Source organism: Paralichthys olivaceus, chromosome 22 (assembly GCF_024713975.1).
Source record: "Paralichthys olivaceus isolate ysfri-2021 chromosome 22, ASM2471397v2, whole genome shotgun sequence".
NCBI lineage: Eukaryota > Metazoa > Chordata > Actinopteri > Pleuronectiformes > Paralichthyidae > Paralichthys > Paralichthys olivaceus.
In genome coordinates, this window is record NC_091114.1 from 3,985,831 (window position 1) to 4,001,228 (window position 15,398).

The following is a 15,398-nucleotide window of genomic DNA, read 5'->3' on the forward strand; positions in this document are numbered from 1 at the left end:
ACATGAACCACGCAGCGGGAGATTCTTCGCTTAGACGCATTCACAGCAGCAACAAATCCGCTGGAGTATCTCAGACGGGGTGGCGCCCGCCTGGGAAGGGCATGCTGGCGACAATTATTGGAGAAGAAGCCAACTTTTTGCGTTGACAACAGTACAATAAACATTTATATCCACGAAATCAACTTAAGAGTCTAAAGAGAGATACAGGCGAGCAGAATGGAATACAAAGTAGCAGTAACAGTGTCCATGGAGATTCCACCGGAGGAGGAAAGTTGCAGTGTTTTGGATCCATGTCCAGCAGCTCAGTGAGAAGGCCATGTGAAAGCACATGAGACAGAGCAGGGAACTGCACGTGTGAAACCCACACTACCCCAACAGACTACACGATGGTGAAAACCACCCAAACCATGGCCAAGACTGGCCATTGTTATTTGGTGGTGTGCCACACCGAGCAAGTTTAGAACAATAAGCTGTCTTCTTGGTGTCGGGCTGTCCACTGTGTCTGTCCCAGTTTCCTAGACGTCGGGTCTCAGCGGGTCTCATGCGTTTGTTTCATTGCCTGCCAAAAGGAGAACAACTTCAGAAGGCCCTGGATGGATTTGCAGAGTGATGGCATCCTGTGTGTGCTGGTGCCATTGTTACAAGTAGCAAAGGAATTGAACTGTGCTCCGTTCAGCCTGGAAAAAACATAACTTCAAAATAAAAATGTTTATTTAAAAATAAATGCTGGTGTGTTTAACACAGAGTTGCGGCTATGGCAGCTGAGAAGGCCGTTCTCAGAGGTAGATGTTTAAATATGTGTTTACTACTTTAAAATACATTTGATGTGACAGTCTGCTCTTTTGCTATCTGGAAAAGCTGCTTCCAACATCTTCCGCTGATGTGAACACCGAGCAGGAGCTGCTACATTTAGAGAATCCATTGTATGCACTGCCTGTTTAATACAGCAGGGTTTATATTGATGTCGCTGCCGGTTGGGCAACACCTCTGGCACACCCGCCAAATGAGAGAGTACGTACCTCGAGACTGGGGTCAGTCTGCTGCAGCCCTAATAAATGACCTTATTATTCAGGTCATTAGACTATAAGCACCATGATGTCATGTGATGTCATCAGGTTATCTAGCCTCGGGGGTTGGGTTACCCTGCTGTTACTCAGCAGGGAGAGTCTAGCACACAGATGCTATTGAGTTGCATTATGGGACATTTAAGATTCTACAGTTTTGAAGCTTGATCCAGGTGTTGACTCACTCTCCTGATAATTATACTTTGCAGCATACAACAAGTTTTTATCTATATGCAGGTGAAATAAATGTCATTATTTCTTTTGTATTGCAAATTAGCATTAGACTACATATCCATCTTTTTTAGGAGATGGTTGTTGGGATTATTAACAATTTAAATTCAATTTAAAACAGCAGTGCAGTTTAATATACAATACAAATCATTCCTGTAAATCACATTGAAGTGAACAGGAAAATAGAAGTTGAAAGTGTTTTCCAGAAGCAGAAACCATTCGTAGAGGATACACCATTTAAATCCATTCAGTTTTATGATTGGTAAAAGAACGTGTGGATTTCAGAATCAACGAGTAACTCAGTGCATTCAGTACAATAGGTACAGGTACTCGTACTTAACTTCAAAACCTTTCTTTCCATTTAGCAGTTGATGAATCATAATAGGGAAACGTTTGCTTAGTTGCTGTAATGGTTTATATGGTGCTGAATTTCAGAGCTTTTGTTTTGAAAAGTTGTTAGCTTGTGTCAACCGCTTACCAGACCTGACTCACAACCAACAGACCACTTCTATGACATCATCAAACTGTGCCTGTTCTCTCCAGTCATTTCGACAGTGTGGGTTCGAATCCCACCGCTGTCACCAATGTAGCATCCAAGGTATATGGGCTTTGAAAATACTCTTTTGTGCACAAAAGCTCACAAACAATGGCAAGAACGACTACTCCCTTTATTTCTTCTCAAACAACTGACTCACGACAACAGACAATGATGCGTCTATGACATCATCCCACTGTGCCTGCTCTCTCCAGGCATTATCAACAGAGAACAGATCCATCTAACGCTTACATGTTTAGTAAATCATTCAAACTTACATATAAACCACACACATGAACATCAATTAAGAAAATTTGATTTCATTTGATGACAAACGCTGACAATCAAATCTTCGTTGCAGATAAACCAGGTAGGATGAGCACTCAGACTGTTTATAAACATTACAAACAGGCAGGTGTAGAACAGTCCCTGCACTAAAACTATCTGAGCAGGTGTCAAGAGCCAAAACAAGACACACCTCCTCTTATGTGGCCTCCGATTGGCCGCTGCTGCTGCCAGTCAGCCACTGCCGGTGGAAGGGGGCGGGGCAGGCTCGGGTTTGAGCACGCGCCTCCGCCCTGATTCTATTGTCACCACCGGTGCGGTCATCGATGTAGAGCATGGAGCCGGAGAGGAGCGACAAAGGTAAGATACTGCCCGCTGCTCTGGGACTCTTTGCCCGCTGCTGCTCTGTCTCTCTACCCGCTGCTCTGTCTCTCTCTACCCGCTGCTCTGTCTCTCTCTACCCGCTGCTCTGTCTCTTTCAGAGCTGCAGTTCAATTAACGTCCAAATTTCCAAAAAGGCGTGTCCTGCTGACTAAGAGCGGACATGATATCATTGTTTGAACACATGAGATAATAATTATAGTGGTTTATAGTCAACTTTGGGTTTATGAGTCTCATTAACTGCTCTATAATATTGTAAAAGATTGCGTATAGTCTGATTTTTGACTTGAAAAGTGAGCTTGTTGACCTTAATGATGTGTATTTGCTGCCAAATGTATTATTTTCACCCTTTTCAGTCAGGTTACTATAATATATATGTCTGCCTGTTACTCAGTAAATATAAAACCTAGTTTTTTTCTTGATAGTTTATGTTATGCAAAGGATGTTGTATAGGCAGAGTGCATATTTTTTGTATTATTCTGGTGTACAAGGGTAATTCAGTGTAAAATGCAGGGTTCAGTGTTGTGAATGGGACTGCAAAGGGTACAAAGGACCATGTGGTTGAGGAGGAGGAGGAGAAGGAGTGTGATTTATTGGCAGACTGAGACTATGGGATGCCCTGGGCTGCAGGGCTGCTGATGCTGGGAAGAGGGAGGAGGAGTGGGGAAGGGGGTCTGAGACCAGCTGGGAGCCTGGATCTCTGTCAGTTCCCTGTGCTGTGACCTCCAGAGACGACCCCCAAGGTCTTTATTGAGAGGATAAGGCTGTTTTAACAGATGATTCATTTAATTGGAGCGTTTCAACACTGAAATATGTGCTGGGAAAATAAAGCAGTAAAATCACCCAAAGCATCATCTAAAAGTGATACAGTATGTTAGGCTCATTGTTTTCTTGAAGGATTTCGAAACGAATAAACGCGTGAATCAGTTTGATAGTTCTTCGGACATTTTATTAAGGTGTTGCAACATTTATTATACAGAGCCACAGACATCAGCTGATCTGGCAAACCCCCACCCCCACCCCTCCAGTCCTAATTTAACGCGACAGACTGTGGATGGAGGAGGGCGTTCCAGCAGCCTGGTGATGTGGGACAAATCCAATTAATCAAATACAATAGGATAGACCGGACACAAAATGTTTGGGATTAAGATCAATTACGCCAGATTTGATTAGAGGATAAAAAAAATCAACTGGCACTGGAAGTGACTTCTAATTATTAGGAATTAGGCATGTTATTAGATCTGGATTTATGCCAGTCCACATGATGAAGTTGATGCTTTCAACTGATGCTGGAAATGATGACCAACAGTCTTTATTGTGGAAGGACATGAAAGTAATGTGAATACATTCATTTTCAGATTAGTCTTATTTGTTTGATATCCCTTCAGAAGCACTCATTCATTTCCTCTTCGTAACCCACCTTGCTTAAAGGGCAGCACATCCTCCAGATGTACTACTAAAAAAACATTGCAGTACCTGAGCTTGTGTACCAGTACCTCAGTACCATCTTCCTTATTATTAATAATTCAATTTGCTTACAAAAATAGAAGCCACAGTTCTCCAACTTAAAATTATCTCAGTGTTCTGATGAAACCACACCATTTTCCTCAGCTGGCCTGGCTCTGAATTCCAGGAACTCTTATAATACTTTTACAGCCCTTTGTCTTTTACTTTCAATCTTTTGTTGTCCCCCTGTTGCTTGCAGGACCTGGCCAACTTACCACTGTCAGTTGATATTAACAATGGACAATAGCCGGCAGTCACAGTGTATACATCCGTTTGCCTGGTCGAAAGGATGTAAGCCTGCGAGTCTCATCTCAAAATGTGTAATAGCTACCGGACTGGGTCCACTGGGCAAACAAGATCATCTCACAATCAGGGCTCTCAAATTGGGAGATGACTAAGTTTTCGTCTGCCTGCTGTTTTCCATTGACCTGTGCCCACATCACGTGACCCAAGTTGCCGTCTGCAAAAATGAAAAATGGCCGACATTCCTTGTATTTTCAGATAAAAACGTCATATTTTAACATAGTTTGGGCATTTAAATACGTTTTTATAACACTTCTAGTGAGAAATGTGCCATTTACCTTCTCAATCGTCAACCAGTTCATGCCTATGATCTTTATTTTATTAGTTATCACAAATAGTTTTTTAGGTCTCGCCAGAAACATTTAGGATTCCTTATTGTTGTTTGTCGTACACATAGTTACATGTTGTTTGAATCATCAGCCATGCGTTGTGTCGTTCAGTGAGCGGTAATATTATTCCTTGTATTTGATATTACCAATTGATCATAGATTATGGATCTAATTCAAGAGGTGTAAACATTCCCCACCTAAAAAAGCATGTGTGTGTTGTGTGCATGCGTGTCGACCCCTGGTGTTGTCCTTTGCCACCTTGCAAAGGCCACGTCTTCCCACTGTAATCAAACGAGAAGAATTCTTTTTATACATTAGCAATGAATGGAATTTAAAACTTGACAGGGAAGGAGGGCAATGAGACACAGTAAGCTACTTATCCCATCCTACTAAATACTAAATATTCTAACATGCACAACGTAACCTGATCAGTGTAAATGACCTGATTATTGCAATAGCCTGTTTAAGGTGTTTAAGGTCTACTCTTAGTTTATGCTTTTTAAAAATATTTTTAACCGCACCACATTAGCATTTAACAATTTAAACAAAAATAAGTAAATTGGGCATGTTTGGTACAATATATAATAGCTTATTTGTATTTATTGTTATTGTAATATTGTAGTAAAAATTAAGTAATACCATTAAGTCTGCATACCACATGGAACAGGGCACCTACTCCATCAATTTCATCACATTCCCCTGAAAAACATTAAAACATGTTTATCATTACAAGCAAACCTATGGTGAGATGACTATATACTTTGAAGTTGTGGTGAATTGAAATCCAATTAGTACCTGTTTTATTTGTACATAACCACTGACATTTTTTGCCTTAAATTACAACAAAACAAACCTTCAGCCGTTTGCTTTTCAGTACCCTCTTCACTGGGTGATACTTCTCTCCTCCACTGACTGAATTGTTGCATTCTGAAAGAGCAAAAAGAAAAAAGTACACTTACTCTCAATTTGATAATCAATTGTCAGTGAACACCCTAATACTCCGAGACATAAGCTTTGCATTCGACACATGCATCATGGAGATCATGGGACCCTACAGGAAACACTTAGAAACTGGGTGTGTCAATCAAGGACTGCAATTAATCAATTAACAATCATCTTCAACTCCAGCAGAAACCATTGAGTGTGTGGGGTCCCACAGGGTTCCATCCTGGGCACTTTTATCTTTTACATGATTCCCCTTGGCTTTATCATCAGCAAACATAGCATGATTATGGTGATGACCGCAAACCACATTTAGCATTAGAACAATTAAAAAGCTGAGATCGTGGTTATTGGTTTTTAACCCTAGTCACTAGAGCTGCACAATATATCTTAAATTTACTGTCATTGCGATATCAACATGCAGGATATACGTATGAGACTGCTTGGACTCGATAAATGGTGTTCCATGTGTTCCATGTGCCTGCTGCCCTAGATGATAAATTAATGATATATTAATGCAGATCATTGCAAGACAAAATTCTAGTAGAGTGGAAACTGAAGTGATCATGTTTGTCCCGGGCGAAATTGATGTCAACAAGCAGTTGATTGTATAAAGCAATTGCATAACGTCTTTAATATAGTCCCAAACCCTGAGGGAAAGGGCTGTGCCCCTTCTCCCTTGGGCAGGGGAGCTGTCCATGGTCCCTGTTTCAGGAGCCAGGTGGAATTTTTTTAATAAAACCGATGCATTTCTTTTTTTTCAGTGTCTGCAAAGGCTACTCACTGTATGGGGTCAATGCTAGCAGTAAATACCATAGCAGAAAACACTGTGTACTTAAGCAGTTATTTATCGCAAGTCATATATCGTCATCGCAACATTCAACAGTGTTATCGCATGTTTTCTAATATCGTGCGTCGTGAGTCCACGTTTTCCAAGTTGATCAACTTGGAAACATTTCGAAAATCTGAGGCTTTCTTTCCAATTTGAAACGTTGAAATGTAAATATAGGATAGCTAAATTACCTCCAGTTAAACCTTCTTTGTTCTTCCTCCTTTTCTTCTGTGCAGACTTGTCTGTTGAGAATAAAGTAAACGTTTTTGTAAAGAGCTCATATACATACATCTCTCTCTCTCTCTCTCTCTCTCTATATATATATATATATATATATATAATGTCACGACAATTGTAGAAACAAAGTTTACCAACATTAATCAGAATTTGGTCATTTTCTTTTTACCTTAAGGAAGATTTCCTGGGAACTTGGGAAACTGTTGGGTCCTGTTGGGTTTCTCTATATTAAATAAGATCTTAAGGTCTTGACCTTCATGTAAAGTGCCTTGAGAAAATGTATATTATGACTTACTTACTTACTTACTTTAGTAATAATACAATAATCCTACACATCTCTGGATCTGGATTTGTTCACTATCTAAAAATGTTACCACAACATACACTGATTCAACATACCACTTGGAGGCTGCATGTCAGGACTGGTGGAGGGTTGGTTGAGAGGAGTAGTGGTCAGTTGGATGGTGGGGGGCTGGTTTGCAGGGATGGTGGAGGGTTGGTGAGTGGAGGGATGCTGATTACTCCAATCTAAATAGAACAAAAACAAATAACAGTAATGTGGTGCATGTAGCATATGCATTATTTGCACTATATATTTTTTTAAAATACATCCATACAAATTGATTTAATCTATGCTTTAAGTGTGGTGTTTATGAGTTTTTGCAGTAGACTGAGCTATTGGTTGAGGATAAAATCATCACAAATTAGAATTACCATGGATTAGCACCTCATATAGGGCCTTCATCATATCAAGGCATTTTTCAGCCTGATCAGACAGCTGCCATTTGGGCTGCAGGACACGAGTGAACCAGGCGGCAGGCGTTTTCCCTGGTTTCGCGTGGAACATAACAGCCCTGTGCCCCAACGTGTGCAATTTTTCAAGCTGAGAAAAAACAAGTTAATACAAAAAGTCCTACAGAAACATCACTAGATTTTGTGAACTTCAACTACATACATTAAACCCTTACCAAAACAGATGCCTCATCAATAACATGAGAGGTGGTTTTGTTTTTCTTTTGGTTTTCCAGCCAGCCCTCTTTTATTGCCTCAAACCTTTGTAGTTTTTTTGCCAGTCTCAGCTTTCTGGGCTGCTCGGACTGGCAAGACTTGCAGGTCTTGGTGGCCACAGCAATCACTGCTTTGCAGCCAACGCACGTTGTTGTGGTTGAGCCTCGTGGCATCTTAAAACACAAGACATAAGCAACAGGGGACAAAATAACTAAATCATTTTAACTCTTGTGCCTTCTTTAAAAAAAGCACACTGTGCTCCTTAGAGGACAAAAATGTTTTTTTTACACATACTAGACTTAGGTTTTGTTGATGCTCAAGTAGTTTTACTAATTCAAAGGACCGAAATACTATCAGTTCATTCCCTCAAGCATATCACACATTATCTAATGTATCTGAAATCCTTGATGGATTTTTTTTATTTGGTCAAGAGGCTAAGCTCTGCCTCAGAGAAACTGTGATCCCTTCAGCTATCAGTCGGACATTCCTCAAAATACAGGAATGTTAGCACATACACATACTTTACTTCCTATTTAGCACATTAAGCATTTTTGAATATTTATGATTGTATCACTGATGTTTGCAGATCTGGGAGCTTACGGCTTCGTCTGCTCTAGCTTCTTTAATCTCCTGTGATTTTGATCAGTCATAATTATTTTTGAACCGTCTGGGTCAAATGACCCAGCATCAGTCCACTCACACATGAGTGCTGTTAAAGACACAACATTCTGTCTATCTTTTTATCTGCCTGACTGTAGCTGCCATTCTGGAGCAGAACCTTGCTTTGGACCGGACACCTTGTTTTGCCCATTTAACACTGATTTAATTTACTTGACACTTTTGCTCAGCTTTCATTTTACAATTTACCATATTTTATTTTTAAACAAATCGTTCACTGTTTAGTTTTTCACCTCGGCTGTGGAATGATTATTTCCTTTGTTGGCATATTCACATCAATTTGAAAAATAAAAGAACATTCACTCATACATTCATTCATTGTTTAATTCCTGCTGCAGCATCAGAGCTTCCAGTTGCATTTTGCTTTTTAATATAGTTGTGGTGGTCTAAAATCAAAATGGAAGAAAACTCAGAAAGTATTTCACCTTGTGTACACACTCTTAAAACCATCAGCGCCTAGACTCTGGGATCAGAAATCCAAACAGAGCGTCCACTTCTCCCAAAGGACTCAGAGTAGATAATCCTGGTTATTGATTCAAACAAATTAGGCCTATTGTACTACAAAAAGGTCTTTTCTGTAGTTTAAACCTCAGGTGGGTCCCTCTGTGTCGAGTGCTGCCCGAAGCCGCTCTGCAGGGGTCATATTCACAGCTTTAATTTAATCAGATACAACATCTGCATTTTCTTTACATGTATTGAGTTTTATTTGTTTTGACTGCTGAATGGACACTGAATTTCCTGACCATTCTGATTGGATCTTAGATGTTTTTAAATTTGAACATATTTGTTTTCAGGCCAACTGAAAAGGAACACAGCTTTTTACAATCCCACTTAAAACATAGATATGGCAAGAACAAAAATATAATTTGTACTCACTACGTCTGGTGAAAGCAGAACTCAGGCAGCAGCTGATGTCTTATGCAGAAGATTTGAATGTTGACTAGACAAGAAGGTGGACCAACAAACAAACGCTCACAGAGTAGCATGAGCAACTGTCACCCCCAAGTCTGAAGATGTCTCCCACAGCATCCCAGTATATCCTCCTCTACTTGCGTCACCCATTCTAACAGAACATCCATGAATGGCTAGAATTGCTGTCACTCTCTATGCAACATGTAGGTGTTTGCATCCTATTGGATAGTTAAATCTAAAGTATGCATTCCTAAATCACATTTTGTCCTTACGTCTTGCCACTGGTGTAATACGCAAAGTTTGGAGTTTGGTGTCCCTCTGTCTGCGTTAGATATGAAAGTCCCTGAGCGTAGACACTACAATGAACTGTTGGTTGGTCCTTTATCTATAACCTGACCTTGGGTCGTGCTTGGGGAGAGAACGGAGTATGTGTGGAAAGTATGTGTTCTGGGTTTGTACCCTCACGGTTGAATGCACTTGAAAAAAAGCATCAGCGAGATTATATGTAATATAATGTATTGAAAGAGACAGGCTCTATCCTCCTAATGGTGTACAGATGTATGAAGATGGTCAATAATACCTTCTCACAGTGTATTTTCAAAATACTTTGACCAGAACAGGAGCATTTAGGTTTCTGAGCAGCTGGTTCCATTCTCCAAACCGAGTCAATACTGTTTGTCCCGCTGATGACATCATCACCACTGGACATCTGGGTCCTGTGTGTGTGTGTGTGTGTTGCCAAAGTAACAGTGTCACACGAGGTTTGATACACAGCCCCAGTTGTCTTCACTTACGTCTCTACAGCCACGCTGTTGCCCTCATGTGCTCCCCGTCATGTTGTAAAGAAGATGTGTTCATGCAGCATGTGTTAGCCATGCTGTCCCACTCTGGCGTGGTAGAAAATGTCCTATAATCACATATCTGTTGTGACTGAGCATTTTGATTTGTTGTTGATTTATTTTGACTTTTCTTCTTCTTCATCAAGGTGCATTACCGCGATTTACTGTTTCTCTTACTACCTTGATATTTGATAGCTTCTCCTTCTTCTAAGTTCGGTCTGGAGGGTGGCAACCCAAGACAGCCATATTAAATGCTTGTGTCCAATCCTGTCTCCCTCAGATAATGGAGCCTATACTCCCTATTCCAATGCTAAATACTATTTCCAAACTCAGTTCTTCCACACTTTGCAGTATCCCTCTACCAGTGCTTCCTTTTGTTCCTCTCCTTTTGTCTCCTTCCCTCTGCCCCCTCCCTCCTCAGCTTTCGTCTCCCACTGTGCTTCGCTTTAGGCCAACCTCTCCAGTCTGTCCCCAGTCAATACCCCTTCCACCCTCTCCCACTGTCTGCAAAGCTCTCTCCACCATGCCTGGGTCCAGGTGTTTGCCTGCAGGTGAGGACTCTGGCCACATCTTCAGAATTCATAAGGGAGATGAAAATATTTGATGTTTAGCGTGCGTGCGTGCGTGCGTGTGTGTGTGTGTGTGCGCATTATTTCAAGATGGTACAGCCTAATAGTATCCATTTTTGCTTTGTGGTTTTTCTGGATTCACCACATTTACTCTTGCATTAAAATGCACTTTAGATGATCAGATTCGAATCAGATAGAGCTTGAGCGTATAAAAGTACATATGTAAATTTACCCAAGATACCCTGTGGACAGATCGTGATCCAATTGGCATGCATGTGTTTGCCCTTTAGTTATTTTGTTACCTTTTTTTGGGTTAGCTGAATTCTGTGGTGCTACTGCACTTAGCATTTTTGTGAAAACCTGTGCTCAAATGTAGAACACATTTTTTTGTGTGTCAAGTCAATGCAAAGATGCGTCTAGATGCAAATTTGCGTCGCCCCCCCCCCCCCCCCCATCCTGTGCATGAGCATGAATATCCTGGTAGCTGATTGGCTGGAATAGAGCGTGGGCTGTGTATTTAAACCAGATTTTCTGAAGCGCACACACAGAATGTACAGCCAGCGGGCTGAGATATAAGCAGAATTTCATGGTGCTCTCAGGTTAAAATCAGATGAAGATATGATCTGGATATGAAACACATTTGAATGCCAGCTGTGAATAAAGTCTTTTATTTCTTACCTATTTGCTTAAGAACGGATCATTAACTTTTACTTGGCAGTCTGACTGGCACCAAAGCATTTGTTCAACCCCCTCATCTGTTGAATGGATGAATGACTGAAGGAATGAGTGTACGTGGTATATTGTAAAAGATGAGCCCAGCTAGAGGTCATGTAGCAAAATATTTTTCCGACTTTGTGCCCCGATCGCAGGCTCTCTGCCTGTCAGAGCTTGTGAGGAGACGGAGACGAAATGCATGATTGCAATGTCTGCGTTAAAAAGCTCAGGTGCTGAACTTCAAGTCGGAACACGGCCGGCATCTGCGGCTGAAAATCTAATGTGTTTGGATAGTTCAGCCTCCGTCAATACAGGTTCAGCAAACCATCGCTGCCTTTCTTCACCTCTCACCTTCTGTCAGGGGTAATTTCTGGAGTTTCGTTACAATAGGGAAAGAAACATTATTTGACAAGCAGTCGGACTGAATTTTTGTAGGTCAGCGCAGAGGTTGGTGGACTGAAACACTACAGTTAAGCTAAAACAACCTAATGATTTCAATTTGGATTTTCAGTGTGAAGAGTGAGCTCCATTCTCTCCCCTCTACTTTCCATTTATTTTCAGTTGAATGAATAGTGTTGGTTCTGCTGAACACTTAGGATGTGGTTAGCCTAGTTTAGCATAAAGACTGGAAGTGGACAGAGTTAGCCTGGGGCTTTCCAGAGTTTAAAAATAAAAACTCACTGATGTATTTTTTATAATAATTTTTGCACAAATACAATCAAATGACAGTTTGTAGTTGTCACCATTAAAATAAATACAATATAAAAATAGCAAATGCATCATAATGACACACTTGGTTTGTGCTGAAGTCACATGTTCAGATGGCCGAGAATCAGTCATTATGGTGCATTCACAAGCTGGTGTGTAAGTCTGAAAAAACAGCTTCTCCAGACAGAGACTTTATTATTAGTATAAATTCAACGAGGAATACAATACTACTATCCGTACTATGCGTTCATTTTTTCTGTATTGTGCATGTCATCTAAAAGCTTACAGATGCCGATGAAACAGACAAAATGGAGCAGAACTATTGGAAATCAAATGGTGGAACTTTTTGTGGAGAGACTTTGAAAGTTAGTGAGAAACTGCAGGCTTCTATAGCTTACCTCGCCCACTTTCACTGTGGCTTCTTTTGCCTTTTTCTTATCACAACCCCCTAAACATTTGACTCTGCACCACCTTCTAGTGGATGTATTGCTTGTCAAACCCTGCCAACGTAAAAGACGGATGGATGTATGTGGGTAGAGACGAAGACGCCGCATGAAACAGATGTTTTTTTGGTGCATAAATGAGCCTTTCTGCAGCTTCAGTGTTGGCTGAAAAATGACATGACCTCATCACTAAGTAAGGCCAAACAAAACAAAACAACAATCCCTTGATGATGAATTCAAAATCTTAACTCAACGACAATCACCAGGAATTTTGGGATCATTTATATGCATTTCAACATGATATTATAGAAATGAATCCTATAAAAATCCATAATCAGCAGCACTTGGGTTTTTTGTAAATGATGAGAGACGTATGTTGAGAAGAGTGCAGAACCATAACAGCTCTGAGTGGCTTATCACCAAAGACGGGATCAAAGAATTAAGGATACCTGATACTTCAAAATATCCTGAGACATTAAGTTTCATTGTACTGGACTGTTCTGTTGTTATGTTACAGTACCGACTTGATTTTTTGGACTGAAGTTGTTTGTCCTGAATGTTGACAGATGTTAGGAAGGAAGTTCAGTGGAAGTTTGCATTTGAACTGAAACAACAGGTTGTCAGCGGAGCTCGTAACCTTTCTGTTATCGGAGCATCTCGGTGACACCTCGATGTGAGTAGCTCTCTGAGTCAGGACGGCTGTGTTTTGGTTCTGGAAAGGGATCAGGATGTTTATGCTCTGTGTGTGTGTGTGTGTCTGTGTGTGTGTGTGTGTGATCATTGCTAAAAACTCCTCCTTTTAGAATGCCTTTAAAAACCGCAAACACATTACTGCATGTGGACACGTTGTATTAAAGTGTTACCCCCCCCACACCAAGGTTATTATAGTTTTGAAATTTTCATTAGTTTTTATTTTTATTTAGTTTTTCAGTTTGCTTTTTTATTTCAGTTTAGTTTTAGTTAGTTCAACAAGTGATTTTGTAGTTTCAGTTTAGTTTTTATTTTGAGGAATCAACTAGTTTCAGTTTAGTTTTTATTTAGTTTTAGTTTTTCCAGGTATTAAGAGAAAGCTTCGACTTGTAGAAGCTGAAAAAGGATGAAACAATATGGTTTATCATCACCTGCAGGACAGGCAGTAATCGAGGGAGAAAACGAAACGAAAACGAAGCTGAATTTATCTGCAATTCAGTTTTAGTTAGTTTTGCATTGTTCATTATAGTTTTTATTTAGTTTTCGTTTTTTTTGTAATTTTATTTTATACTAAATTATTTTTTCATTGCTAGTTTTAGTTTTAGTCTTAGTTTTCGTTAACTATAATAACCCTGCCACACATACACACACAAACTGTACACGTTTGCCCTCACAGGAAAATCCTTGTCTTGTCAGGACACTCAAATGCACACACACACACACTCAGCTGTAATCATGTCCTCAGGCAACAAAAACATGATCGAGCGAGAACCTGAAAGCGAGAGGGACCAGAGAATGAAAAGCGTGTGAAAAGACCGAGACAAAGTGCGTGTTTGTAACTTAATCACCTGTTGGACTGTTTTTTTTTTTGCTGAGTGTGTTGGCACTTGCCCCTCGCTGTGATCCTGCACTGTTTCAACAGGACAGAAACACCAAAAGTGATTAGAGAGAGGAGGAATTGTGTTACCGGGTTACAAGGTGCCGCTGAGTCACTGCGTGTGCTTGTATGAACATCAAGGGGCCGAATCTTGATAACTGTGTGCTGACCTCACTGAGGAGCAAACACGCCACCGGTCACTTGAATCCAGAATAGGTTATGTATGTGATTTGTGTATAGCAGAAATGAAAAGGAGGCCGAAGAGGGTCATGCCCTGCAGTTTTTGACGTGAAGAAATTCTTAAAGTAGCATCATGACAATCTTAAATGGCTTACGAGACAACATGTCAAGTTAAGGTTGAGTTGCTTTGATTTTCCATACGTCATTGCAATTTAGATCTTATGGTTGTGAACGTTATCCGACATCTAACATTAGTCTAACATTAGCTATAGCATGTTTCTTCCGATTTCTTAACGCAAAGGTAATATTGTCGTGTCGTAACATGACAGAGAAATAATGTGGTATCTGATGAGACGTTACGTATGCTGGATAATAATTAAACAGAATGCTAACAGTAGCTTGATTATGTTGTTAGAACATAAACGTAAACTCAAATGACCTGTGACTTTTTTTTCTCTTTTAGTGTTGTGAAATTATTTTATTAACATCATACCGTATCTAAACCCTACTGTCTATGTCTAAACAGACACAATAACGGTAAAGAGTAAAAAGAATATATGTACAGCATTTAATGTCAGTACATCCAATAGACATTTCATTACGGACCACAGTGGTGGACGGACATCCTTCACATCCTTGTGAATCGGATTTTTTGTGGTGGTTTGCATCCTCTTTTCTAACTTTAGCTTCCAATTCCAACTAGATAATAATTGTACGTATGCTTTAAATCCAAATATTCATCCACAGCCTTTCCTCATGCTGAGGTGTATTTCAAATTAACGTGAGTGTTAAGGCGTTCGGTGTTTTGAAGATGAGCTGTCCTGGCTTCAGGTGTTGAGGAATGTCTTAAGTCAACATCAGCTTAAGTATAGCAGAGGTGTTCGTGTGTGTGTGTGTTAGTGTGTAGTGTGTGAAGCAGGTTTTGGGGGAGTTCTTCTCCATTAAGATGCCACATGCCAACCAGAGTGCTGCAGGGCAGGTAGAAGAAAAGCATTAGAGAGAAATAATAGAGGGAAGGTTTCACCTGTGTGTGTGCGTGCATGTGCGTGTGTGTGTGTGTGCGTGCGTGTGTGTGTTTACGAGATGTGTCAAGGAGAGATGTCAAGGTATTTAACAGATGAAGTCCTGGTGCAGT

General features: G+C 40.4%; 2 protein-coding genes across 4 annotated transcripts in view; one reads left to right on the forward strand and one right to left on the reverse strand.

Annotated features, from left to right (window-relative positions):
- The first annotated feature begins 2,357 nt into the window (after window positions 1–2,357).
- afap1 (actin filament associated protein 1) overlaps window positions 2,358–15,398 on the forward strand; it is a 96,390-nt gene continuing 83,349 nt past the window's right edge. Inside the window, exon 1 of the mRNA XM_020100210.2 lies at window positions 2,358–2,475. Coding sequence (XP_019955769.2) covers window positions 2,451–2,475 — 25 coding nt within the window. The 5' untranslated portion in view covers window positions 2,358–2,450. The remainder of the gene's footprint in view (window positions 2,476–15,398) is intronic.
- Window positions 2,483–7,848, reverse strand: LOC109637679 (uncharacterized). Of its 3 annotated transcripts, none has more exons than XM_069518427.1 (7): window positions 7,614–7,848; window positions 7,360–7,528; window positions 7,045–7,173; window positions 6,600–6,650; window positions 5,488–5,561; window positions 5,290–5,333; window positions 2,483–4,915 (listed from the first exon to the last, which is right to left on the reverse strand). In XM_069518427.1, exons 1-6 carry the CDS (start codon window positions 7,824–7,826, stop codon window positions 5,307–5,309), a joined length of 663 nt encoding a protein of 220 aa, XP_069374528.1. In that variant the 5' UTR covers window positions 7,827–7,848; the 3' UTR covers window positions 2,483–4,915; window positions 5,290–5,306. The 3 variants fall into 3 exon arrangements, with proteins under 3 accessions (XP_069374528.1, XP_069374529.1, XP_069374530.1); XM_069518428.1 differs by having other exon boundaries at window positions 5,274–5,333; XM_069518429.1 differs by lacking the exon at window positions 6,600–6,650.